Source organism: Plasmodium fragile (genome assembly GCF_000956335.1).
Source record: "Plasmodium fragile strain nilgiri unplaced genomic scaffold supercont1.158, whole genome shotgun sequence".
NCBI classification, from domain to species: Eukaryota; Apicomplexa; class Aconoidasida; order Haemosporida; family Plasmodiidae; genus Plasmodium; species Plasmodium fragile.
In genome coordinates, this window is record NW_012192738.1 from 3,687 (window position 1) to 16,170 (window position 12,484).

Below are 12,484 nucleotides of genomic sequence, written 5' to 3' on the forward strand. Positions count from 1 at the left end.
ACCACTTCCTGCAGTACCGCCTCCACTACCCGCAGCTGGCCGCCCTATTCCCCATAGACTGGTCGTTACGGAGAATTCATCCTGATCCGCAGCCTTGTTCCCAGGATCTCCGTCCTCACCACTTTTGCCGTCCTTTCCCGCCTGACCGGGGTCTCCGCCTGTACCGATACGGCCTGTCTGCTCCGGATTTGGGTTCGGTTTTGGTTTGGGTGGATTGAGAGGAGGGGGGTCATCCGGACTGCCGCCATCGACGACGGCATCGCCTGAACATTTGGTGAATGGGGAGACAGGGAAAGGGAAGGAAGAAGTATGATGAAACTGAAGTTATGTTTCGGATGGTTTTGCCCACGGTCGGTTGGGCACATGGTCCGCCGCTGGATGGTTAGCCACGGTGCGAACGGTGGTTGGCTGGTGCCACCCCGGGAAAAGACTCTGTCTCTCCCACAACACAACACACAACACAACACACACAGTGTCTGTGTGTGTCACTGTCTATCAACGTCTACGACACCCGCGGCGGACCCGTTGCTCGGCCGATCGCTCTGCCTCTGACGCTGTCTGCCTCATTCGACGTTTGGTTTCTCTCTGCCTCTCTCCGTGGTGTCTCTCTCTCTCTCCGCAAATTGTGTGTTGTTTTTTGTTCTACAATTATAATATTGATCGTAGGGTATGTGTACCCTGCTGCGCAGTCATAGGAAAGATTCGAGTACCGTGTACATTTGTGTCCCCGCTGGGAGCACTGTCTCGTTTAGTATTTTTTGTGTTCTCCACAGTTTTCGGGGTGGTCTTTGCTCTTTCCGCCTGTTCTGCGCGTTCCTGCAGAAATTTACATGGTGCTTCCGCCCCATAAGTGTAAGTAACAGGCGTAATACTAACACTTGAAGCACCGGAGGATATTACAGTAGTGCTCTGTGGAGCGGAGTCCGTGTGTTCACATATGCTCTTATAGTCTTCAACCGCGGACGATCCCGGTTGTCGTGGTTCTGGCGTGGGCGAAGGTAGTGTTGGTGGTATTGTGTGTGTGGATCCCAGGGGTGTGCATATAATTATGAATCCTCCTTTTTTTTTTTAATCATGGTACACTGACCCTCGCGTTCTTATATGCCTCGCCCTCAGTCTTCTTTCATCTTACCTTTACTATCTGGAGCTTGTGCAGCAGCTGCCCCTGATGCGGGATCCTCTTGTGGTCCGGTTGGACCTGCTTCACCCTTTGCTCCTTTTTTCCCGTCTTCTCCTGCCGGTGGTGATGCTGGTGCCTGCTCTGGAGATGCCGGTGCTTGTGGTTTCGTGGCCGCGGGCTTGGGGGCCGCCGGTCCTCCAGCGCCTGCAAAAAGGAGAACGGCAGAAAGATGGTAGACAGATGATAAAAACAAAAAGGACACAAGTGGTACAGAAAGAAGGGGCCGGGACGGTGCGGTCAGGCGGCGGCCGCAAGCGGACGGTGTTAGAAGAAGAAGAAAGAAAAGAAAACGAAAGGAAGGAAATGGTCGGTGTGGTGTGGTACGGTCGGGTCGACTCGGTGGACTGCGCACGCGGTGAACTTGGGCTAGATGGTAGCCGTACAACTTTTATTTGTTGTTGCCGTCATCTCGGTCGCTCCCGTCGCTACTCGTATGCGTTCGCTGCGCCACCGCTCAACGTCAACGCAGTGTTGCGGCGCTCGTGCGTGTTGTGGTGGCGGCATCCATGCGCTGTCGTATGCATGTGCATACTCGTATTCGTAGTTGTATGGGCCGTAGTCGTATTCTTACCTGTCCTTTCCTTCATGTCCTTTTGGGCGTTCTGCTGCTCTTCCTCTTCCTCGTCCGCAGAGTCAACATCACTATCCCGGAGGTCTCGGGATCCCCCTGTTGTATTTCGTGCCCTCTGCACCTTCTTTTGTACTGTGTTCCTAATTTTCGTAAACACTTCTTGTACCTGCTTTTTCACTAAACGTTGCATGTCCTCCTCTTTAAACATACTGGAACTATCTTCAGCTTCTCCTTTGGCTTCCATTTCTTTCTTGTAGATTTTCCATTTTATGTTGCATTTGGGGTTCTTCTGTATTGCGTTTATACGAGCACTTATCGTTGTACTTTGCTGTAACCAGTTTTTTACCGCCCCCTGTAAATCCGCTGTTCCTACCTTTGTATCCTTGTACTCATCCAGCGTACATGTGCCACGTGAAATTGGATTCACTACCCCACCCGTGTCTCCCATGCTTCTCATGATGTACCATGCCTGGTCTGGTCCTAGCCACTGAAATCCACACGGTATTTCAGCCAATATATACGCAAAAACATTGGCCACGATGCACCTCATAATAGCCTTCATGTCCTTATCATTGTCTAAGTTGGCTTTAGTATGTGTCATATGATTTCTCCAGTCACTTGCGAACAATAATGCTCCAACCATCAGTCTGCATTTCATTACATCCCCAACTGTCTGTCCGGTGTACAAGTTTCCCTGATGCGTGTGTCCTCTACGCGTCCAACCTGCGTGCTCACAGCTTATGGCATACATATCTAAGCGGGGCTCTATCCGTTCCATGTGGTCCACAAAATCGTTTAATACACGTTGCATATCTGCCCATAATGCACGCTACGAAATATATACATAGAGAAAATGATTAATGTATAACAATATATCAACTCTATAGGACTGTAGCTCCCTGTCCGTATGTGTTACGGCACATATATGTACGAACACTAGTTTACGCCGCCCTTCTTCGCTGTGTCGTGCAATCCCTTGTTCTGAGTGAACACTTACATCAACCTGTGCCTGTGTCCATAGTCCACTTTTCCGTACCCACGCGGCCATTACATGTACTAAGTGCCCGGCCATGGTGCATTACGTGCCATAATACAGGATACGAATGCTGTCTGAGAATATTATGCACATTATTAATATTCCGTCCTCATGCCATGCACACTGCGGCCTCATGAATATTCTTATTATTATATGAGTAGCGGGAATCCGATCACACATATAATTTATATAAGGCAAATGCACAATACGGCATTGCACAGTACACAAACTGTTTACACTATTCTGATATTGTGTAGGCGAGAATAATATGCACAGAAAAAAACCGGAGAACAAAAATGAAGAGAAAGAAAAAGAGAAAAACAAGAACAAAAGCAAGTCAACGGAAAACAACCTATGCAACATAATAGCTATATATCCTGCCGTTTTCCGTGCCTGCATAAATTATGTCTTTGAACAATATATTACGAAAAGAAATATATATACATGTCGCCAAGTTACTGCACGAATACATCCCCGGAACCAGTGCTGCGTAAGCCAGAGGAAAAGACGCGCAGGAAGAGAAGCAAAACAGCAGTCACTACAAATTCATAACAGCATCCTGTATACAACACAGAGAAGACTCTCTCTATCTTTTGCACACATGAAAAATCTCCCCAAGTAAAGTAGAAAAAACAGAGAAAGAGAAAAATAAACAGAAAAAAAGACATAGAAGAAAAAAATAGGAAAAACACTACACTACTACCTACACACACAACGCGACATGAATACACCACCCCCGCCCCCCTTACTCACTAAACGCCTTCACACACTGTCTCTCTGTGCGTACCGCTAAAACCCGCAGTATAACAACACAGTAACAACAACATCAATGCGGCTGACGTCGTTGCCGTGGCCGAGTGTAAGAAAGGAGGGAGAGATTGTCTCTCCGAGCAAACGCGGCAGGGTAAACCGCATTGTAGACGAGTGTAAGAAAGGACGGAGAGATTGTCTCTCCGACTAAAGCGGTTCGAGTGAAGGGGTTCGAGGGACGCATTCGAGTAAGGCTTTCGCGGGACGGATTCGAGGGAGGGAGCAGAGACAAAGGCGCGGGAAGAGAGCGGGGGAACAGTGCGAGGGAGGTGCGGAGCAAGGAACACACATATTATGTGCGGCAGCAACCACGAGGTAAGTAAGGCAGCAACGACGGCAACGACGGAAGGAGAAATTGATGTTTTGTTATACTGCGGTTTGTAGTGGACACGGGGTTTGGTGTACGCACACAGAGAGACACCGTGTGTGAAGGCGTTTAGTGGAGCCCGGTGTAGACAGGCGGGCGCGGGTGTATATTCATGACGTTGTCCAGTATTGTCCTGGTGTTTCCTTTGTTTTTTTTTTTTTTTTTCTCGGCTGTTCTTCCTTGTTTTTTCTTCTTCATAGGGGGGAGATTGTGTCTGTGTGGAATAGCGAGAGTCTTCTCGAGATTGTGTATAGTATGTTGTTATGCATTTGTAGAGGTAAGATGTGTGTCGTGAAATTGTTTCTTTTTTTTTTTTTTTAATGTAATTTATTTCTAACTTATTTTTGTTGTTCTTTTTACTCGTATTTATTATTTTTCGTTGTGCTGCTCCGCGTTCTGTATATAAGGATAAGGAGTACATATGTAGGTATACGTTATATGAATTAAGGCATACATATCCCCTTTTAACGTGTATGTTTGAAATCCTGTCCTTAGAATGTTATTGTGTACTGGATATACAGGAGTACATTGGATACGTAGAAGTTGTACGTAATGCATTTGTGAAACATATGTAGACGGGTACGCGCATTCTGAAAGGCATGATGTTTTATATGTTGTTAAGCTAGGAAAATAATGGCTCAAGATTTAGCGAGTATATTGAGAAGATACGCAGAGGAGAGGAAGATAAAGGGACCTGATGAGCTTTATCAGGTAATTTCATATACATACAAGCCGCGTGAGGCGGTGTGCACACGGCAGCACATATGTGTGCATAAGAGCAACATACTAGAGGGCAGCAGCATGTCGGACATGTGCGTGCTTCATATGTACCGCATACGGCACATTTACATGTAACAGGCAGGAAGGGCTAATTATAATTACATGATTGCAACGGTTGGTGTATAACAGTGTGCGACCACATAGATATATGTGCATGGTGGTAAACACAGGGTAAATTATGGGAAGATATAAAAAGACAAATGGGGCTTTTTATTACGCATATGCACGCTGACAGTGAGTACGACAATGCTATTAACTGTGAGAATGCATACTGGGAGCATCCAGCAGAACATGCGACAAGCGGGCAGTCACCACGGAAGATGGATCGGAGCACAGAAAGAGTTATATGCAGACTCATGACGCAAGCGATATATTTTGCAAATGCGTGGAGTCAAGACATAAGGAACAACGCAGAGGACAACGAGGGGAAGGATACGGAGATAAAGGGAATCATGAGATGCACAATAGCGGATATATACCAAGACATACTGAGGACATATGGATGCGAGGGTTGGTGGGGCACATATTATGCATGGTACACCACACAAATAATGGGAACTGTGTTAGAAAATCAATTGGGGGAAAACCATTGTAAGCGCGGTATGTATAAGGAAATCGAATTAGGGCACTGGCCCATGAGGAATAAGATGAAGACATGGCTAGAGCAGGATGCAAGCATGCAGAAGAAACTTGCACAGGAACAAATAGGCGATGACTGTAAGGGAGCAAAGGTAAAGCTAGAGGTCGGACCGAGAGAGGAGGAACAAGAAAAGACAGAAGACAACAAGACGAAAGATGCAGTACAGCAGCACGTAAGACAAATTTTGGGCAACCTGAAGCACGCAATGAAGCAGGAGGAGGACCGATTAAAGGCGTCCCGTGCGCCAGCACCCACGTACCCTTCTGGGGCAGAGGCACACGATCAAAAGGCTGCCGCGATAGAGGCACAAATGAACAAAGCAATCGAGCACGTGAAAGACAAAATAAAGGAAGTGATCGCGAAGAATGCCTCTGCACAAGCAGCCGCCGCAGCCAAAGCAGCAGCGGCGACACCGGCATCAACAGGGGTAGGAACGACACCGGCAGGTAAGGACCGATGGGAGACAGCACGACCACGTCGGCAAACAATGAACAAGCAGGTAACACCGATGGGAGAAAGAACGAATACGGCCCGAATACGGCACGCACGAATACGGCTCGATACGGCCGCCCCGCCTACGGCCGAATACGGGCGCACATAGATGCCGGCACCACAACAACACGCACACGCGGGGGGCAACAACACAGTGCGGTCATATTCGCTGTCCCACTTCGCTGAACGTACATTTGCCACGCAATGCGCGGCCACGAGTGTAGACGAGGTGTGTGCGCGGTGGCGGCCACGACGGCAGATGACCCACGTCGCTTGAGCGGGGAGCGTGACGCCCACGACCGTATCCGCAGCGGCCTCTGTGTACATGAGGTGTACAGCGTAGCGTGTAGGGGCCACCATGGCAGCGGAAGCAGTAGCGCTAGAGGTAGCGCAGACGACTGTGTAGACGAGATGACGGCGACAACAAATAAAAGTGTACTGCTACCATCCACCACGACTCAGTTCACCGAGTACGCATTCCACCTCACCGTGCGCTTGATTCCACCTCATCCAGCCGACCACAGCCCCACCCTGTCGCTACCTGACCGCACCGTCGCGGCCCCTTCTTTCTGTACCACTGGTGTCCTTGTTGTATCATTTTGTCGTGTTTGTTCCTTGCTTCATTTGCAGCCGCGGAGAAGGAACCGAAGAAAGAGGACGCAGCACCAGCTAAGGTACCAGAGGCACCAAAGGCGCTTCGTCCTGCGCAGACAGGGCCGGCAACAGTGAATGGGGCAGAGGGCGTGGCCAGGTCCGATGAGTCCGCACCGGGATCCATACCACAACCCCCACCTGCGGCACCTGCAACAGCACAGGACACTGTGGGCACGGGAACAGGCACAGGATCCTCTGGCGCGCCCAATTCTCAGAAGGCACATGCAGGTAACACTTCTACGGCGGACTGTGGTGCAACTACGACGTCACATGTGAGCACCCACGGAGAAGTTACTGTCCGCACAGAAATTAGCTTTGCACCTTCTTCTTCATCTGAGTGCTCAGGTAAGGAGGACTGTATCCTCTAAGATGAGTACCGTGCACTAGGGTACACATGCAACGAACACGTTCAATACGCACAACACAAAAACTTTTCCGCGGAGACAGAGGGCCAGACACCACAGAGACAGGGGCAGAGAGAAACCAAACGTCGAATGATAATGAAAGGGGGCAACAGCGATGGGTCGGCCGAGGAACGGGTCGGCCGCTGGATGTAGACCTCGACGTAGACGTCGACAGGTAGACGTCGACAGACGTCGACACACACACTGTGTGTGTGTTGTGTGTGTTGTGTGTTGTGTGGGTGCGACAGAGAGCGAGCCTTTTCCCGGGGTGGCAAGTGCCAACCACCGTTCGCACTGTGGCACCAATGGTGCCGACCATCAGCGATCATCCCACAACCACCTGCAAAACTTCAGTTTCATCATACTTCTTCCGTCCCTGCCTCTTCACTTCGACTTATAGGTAAGGATGGTGCAAATGGTCCGGGCTCGTCAGGATCCCCATCTGCACCCGCAGAAGCAGCACCGACGGCAGCAGACCCAGCAAAAGCAGCACCAGAAGCAACACCAAAAGGCACATCCGGCGACTCGGGCACACCCAGCCCCGCGGGGCCAGGCAGTCCGACGACTTCACAAGGTACTCTTGGTGAAAAAGATGCACGAGGTGGAGCAGGTGAAACGGGTGAAACAGGTGCAGCCGGTGAAGCCGGTAACACCGTGCCCTCCGTCGCGGAAGGTGGTAAAGATGACCCCCCTCTTCTCAATCCACCCAAACCCAAACCGAACCCGAACCCAAATCAATCGGGTAGTAGTGGCAGTTTCAGTGATGCCGATTTGGCCGATGGAGTTTCTGGTGGGGAAGGAAAAGGCGGAGGTGATAGTGGTGGTGTTAATGGTGGTGTCAGTGCTGGTGGTAGTGGTGCAGGTGCTGGAGTTGGTGGAGCAGGTGGTTCCCCTCCTTCCAGTGGCCCCAGTCCAGACACCAAAGACCAACCTCTTCCTATCCTCCCCCCTACCTCGAAACCCTTCGACCCTCGAGGCCTTATCCCGTACACCCCCGCGATCATTCCAGCGGTTGTTGGTATTGGGGTCATTGCGTTCTTCCTATGGAAAGTAAGCACACACACAAGCGCACACACAACGCGCACACACACACACCACGCACGCACAAATATAACCGAGTGGAAAATGGAAACACCCCCGTTGGCATTCCCGCACTTCTCCATCCACTGTTCCCAAAAGGAACTATAAGCAACTTACTATTGGGGAAGTTACTCCAACAAGAAAAAAAAAAAACACGATACTAATTTTAAGGAAAAAAATCCTATTAGAGACATATGTCCCTACATGTCCCTACATTGTACATGTGAGGCAACTCATGTTGGACTTGTGGGATACATACATTAGATACTTGGGCACACAACGGCTTCATATGTATAATACTAGTATAATATTCATATACCCCCATATTTATAATGGTCAGTGGTGTATTACTTAAAAAAAAAAAAAAAAAACATAGCCCTAAAATCTTAAGCCCCCTAAAACTTCTTAACCTGCGAACCATAAAACCCTTAAACTTGAATCCGGAATACTAAACTTCGCACTTATAGAAACTTCAGTCCTAAACGCCTTAAATGGCGTAAAATCCGGAACATTGATCCATAAACCTTAAAGTCTAAACCTGCTAAAACGTAGAATCCTGAACCCGGAACACTAAACCCTGTAGACAGATAAACATGACCAATTTGTTCATTTCCTTTCACTTGATCGCGCAGAAAAATTCACCCTTTTTTCGCAAGCTAAAACGTGAGCCAAGATAGAGCGGCAACATCTGTTTGAACAATCTTAACAGTAGTATGTATATATTTTTCTGTTTCTATGACATTTCTAGCTATTGAAAAAAAAAAATTTAAATGGACAAATTGTTTCCTAAGAATAGATTAAGCATTCATTGGTACTTTCAATGAGTACCTTGTGCGGCACCGTTCCTTCTCATTTGGTAGTATGAAATAAAGCATATTTATAATTATTTTTTAGTAAGTACACGAGCAAAATTTGAAATAATATTGCTCCTTCAAAATTTCATTAACCGTGTGATGTACTGAATATTTAAAAAATTTACTTGTTCAAGTTTTACACCTACACAGGCAGGTGCAGAAAATTAGTATTGTGGTAAAGCAGATATTCTGGTGTATCGAAAAAATAAGCACTGTGTAAAAAAGGCGCCTTAAAATAAGAGACATGTACGAAAAACATTTCAAAACGTACAGGGGTTCTATTCATATTTCGCATAATGAACAGCACTTTTCTTCTGTATCAATGCTGATCTGTGTCAGGTTGCCTCGTGCGGAAATTTTCACATTTGTGTTTGAATCTTGTGCCTTCTCCGCCTAATTTTTTTCCTGACAAATATTTGATTAAAATGTGATACAAATGAATAATTTATATATGCACATGTATTAAATATTGAAAATTTGTGGCTTTCATAAGAGAAATAATTGTATAGATTAACATTAATACAGATGTGTCTTTTGATTGAACTATATATATATGTATTAATAAATGGATATTTCTTAGGATAAAATTTAAAAATATGTTGAGAACTTACTGGAAAATATTTATATATTAGGAAAAAATGTGTATTAATACATTGAAAAGTGTGAATAACTGTAAAAGATACTTAGAATAGGTCATTTGGATTGTATCGTTTTTTAATATTCTATAAATGAGTAATTAGCTATAAGTTATATTCATAAATTTAGTCATCTAGGTGTCTTTCTTTTTTATCATAATATTATGCTGTAGTAATTTCGGTTATTTATAATGGCCATCGTATTGATTATTCATACTTTTCATTTAATAAATACAATACATCCGTTTTCGTATTATGTGTTGTGCATTGTACACAAACTAAGGAATATAGTCCTTATCCTGTGCATGCGCCCACTGTCATGCAAAGTACAACTGCAACAACAGTTATTGGTATCGTCAGTAAAACGAAGGATACCAATGCTATACCATGCTATTATAACCCCATACACATCGATACCATTGGGTTTACATATGGCGCCCTGAATCCCGTATACCCGGTTAATGGTGAATAAGCACAAGGAGCATGGCCAAGGGCAGCGTAAATAGCACCATCAAGTACTGTCCCTACTGTCGGTACTACCGGTACTGCCGAGTACGCTGGTGAAACAATTGGTGTATGATGATGATGTGAATGGTAAGTCACGTGACTCCTGCAGGGAGGAATATAGAGGGGGAAAATGGTAGGTTATGCATGCAGTTGTTATTCGGCGGTACATATAAAGTTGTACATCAAGCATAAGGGAATATGATACTGTGTGATGGTGTATTCTATTTAACCTGTGACATCGATCAAATGGCCAATGGTGTCCTGAATTACGTATATATGTATTAATGGAATGGGGATTTCTTGATCCACAACCTTCCACAATGGTTTCGGTACAGTGGTTATGAAGGCCAGGTCCATGTAGTAAAGCTAATTGTCTGCTGTTTATTAATTTGTTCCTGGATTTGTCATTTTGTTGACAGGTCCTAGGGTTATAATGTATGCCCTAAAAACAGATAAGAAAAAAGAAACAAGAAGGGCATTTATGCGTTTTTGTAAAAAAAAAAAATAGGCTATTCATGTATGCCTCTTAGTAATGCACACAAATGCTGGTTACATAAAAGGAAATTAGAAAAGAATGTAGAATGCAAAAATAACGGGCTTTTTTTTTTTTTTCATTTTGCATTATTTCTCACATGAATATATACTATTATCCTACATGATTAACATTTTGTAACACACAGATGAAAGAAATAAATAGCAGAAGTTCGAAGCAAAGGAAGAGTATTTTAGTCCTATTACTAGCCGTATATTTCTTCATGTTCTTTATTTTTTTTTGTAATTAACGTTTCTGTTTTTTTGCTTTTAAAAGTTTCAATTGTTTTTTAAGAAATACGAATTTTGTTTTAAAACTTTTTACAGTTGCAATTGAAAGTGATTATAAAATGAAAAGTACACTAGCGCTAGTTTTTTTCTTGATAACAATAAAAATGATATGACATGGTTACTCGTAATCGACAAAAAGAAGAAAGTATTTTGTTAGTAGTAGTCACACTAGAATTACGTACATTACACAAATCAATAGCAACCTCATATATGTTTAGGATATTGTAATTTGTTATAAAATGACACCAACTAAAGTAAAAATAAATACAAGAATAAAAAAGTGATTTTACTATTGTATAATATTTTCCCAAAAAAAATATATTAAGAACAATTTTCGTTATGTTATTTACTAGGGAAAAAGCTTAACGAATGTTGCAAACTGTATGAAGCAAAAGAAAACGGTGAGAACAGTATGAGCATCAAACAGCAATATTACACGGTGGGGGAGGCGCACACATGCATTGTATAATAATATCACCTAATTATGAGTACACATACAGAACGGTGCTCTAAGGAATTATGCGTAGTAATTATTCCAGGGGTGTTAATTTGATCCAAATAAATTAAAGTCTGATGCGCTTGGTTTATTTAATGTATATATATTACAAAAAAAGCATATTGAGCTCCTTGTGTTCATATACACAAAAATGTCCATGTCGAATTGTTAATGCTAATGAAAAAGAACAAATGTGCGAAAGCGGATTAGTCAAAAGGGGGTTTTATTTTTTATAGAATGATATATTATATATAGAATTCTACTAAATTATTTTTGTGTAGGCTACAATAATTTAATAATCATGTTTGAATTTTCCTAGAGTGTACATTACCCTTATCATATCGTACCAGTTACAATTATATCATAAAAAGTATTAATAATTATAAACATATCAATTTTATGCTATCACACCCCTAGCAGCAAACAAAAAAAGAAAAAAAAAGAACAAACAAACAAAAAAAAGGGACACAAATAAAACGTTATGAGGTAATGTTCAGTAACACGGGTACAGCATAATGTTATTATTCACTCTAGCTTTAGATACGGACGAATATTTACACACGAAAAATATAATATACAAGTATAATGAAATTTCTGGAATATATATCCTTGCGCGCACAGGAAACTATATATGTTTATGTGGCAGAGGCCAAACCTTTGCAATTTTACTAATAATTGTAAAAGGTAAATATAATGTACTAGTTATTAAGTTTGAAATGAGTAAAAGTTACGGAATAGCATTTTATTATTGTTCAATTTACCATTCTCGTTCGGCACTACTTTGGCCAATTCTTGTTGACCTGCAATGGAGCAATTCATGTATGAGCAATAATTAGGTAAAGTCAGAAAATTATAGAAATAACATAATTTTTGACCGCACACCAACTTAATTGATCAGCACATGGACACATAATACGCAGAACCACTGGAATAAAGGCTGTCATTTAGGGTGGAAGCTCATGAACCATCATAAAAGTACTAATTTGGCCCTCTTCTTGGCGTTAGACAATACGTCGATAGTAATTTTGAGTTTTTCCATTTTCTGTAATAAATCGTCCGTTTCTGTTTAAAAGGATAAATATGAGCTTAAAACGTCATTAAACTGTGGATATTACACATGGGCACGGACTCATTTACAATTTTGCATTACGTGTGT

General features: G+C 43.7%; 4 protein-coding genes across 4 annotated transcripts; 2 read left to right on the forward strand and 2 right to left on the reverse strand.

Annotated features, from left to right (window-relative positions):
• Positions 1–69: 69 nt before the first annotated feature.
• AK88_05555 (uncharacterized protein) lies at positions 70–2,529 on the reverse strand (the record flags this gene model as incomplete). Its single annotated transcript, XM_012483157.1, has 4 exons — positions 70–263; positions 711–983; positions 1,133–1,324; positions 1,752–2,529. Coding segments are annotated over 4 exons (1,437 nt in total), but the record flags the coding sequence as incomplete, so codon positions are not given.
• Positions 2,530–4,944: 2,415 nt separating this feature from the next.
• On the forward strand, positions 4,945–8,907 carry AK88_05556 (uncharacterized protein; the record flags this gene model as incomplete). The annotated part of the gene is made up of 4 exons (XM_012483158.1): positions 4,945–5,830; positions 6,507–6,875; positions 7,335–7,984; positions 8,875–8,907. Coding segments are annotated over 4 exons (1,938 nt in total), but the record flags the coding sequence as incomplete, so codon positions are not given.
• A 1,107-nt stretch (positions 8,908–10,014) lies between these two features.
• Positions 10,015–10,767, reverse strand: AK88_05557 (uncharacterized protein; the record flags this gene model as incomplete). The annotated part of the gene is made up of 3 exons (XM_012483159.1): positions 10,015–10,113; positions 10,330–10,452; positions 10,666–10,767. The coding sequence occupies 3 exons, from the start codon at positions 10,765–10,767 to the stop codon at positions 10,015–10,017; spliced, it is 324 nt and encodes a 107-aa protein (XP_012338582.1).
• A 1,076-nt stretch (positions 10,768–11,843) lies between these two features.
• Positions 11,844–12,398, forward strand: AK88_05558 (uncharacterized protein; the record flags this gene model as incomplete). The annotated part of the gene is made up of 2 exons (XM_012483160.1): positions 11,844–12,048; positions 12,277–12,398. 2 exons carry the CDS (start codon positions 11,844–11,846, stop codon positions 12,396–12,398), a joined length of 327 nt encoding a protein of 108 aa, XP_012338583.1.
• Between the last annotated feature and the right edge of the window lie 86 nt (positions 12,399–12,484).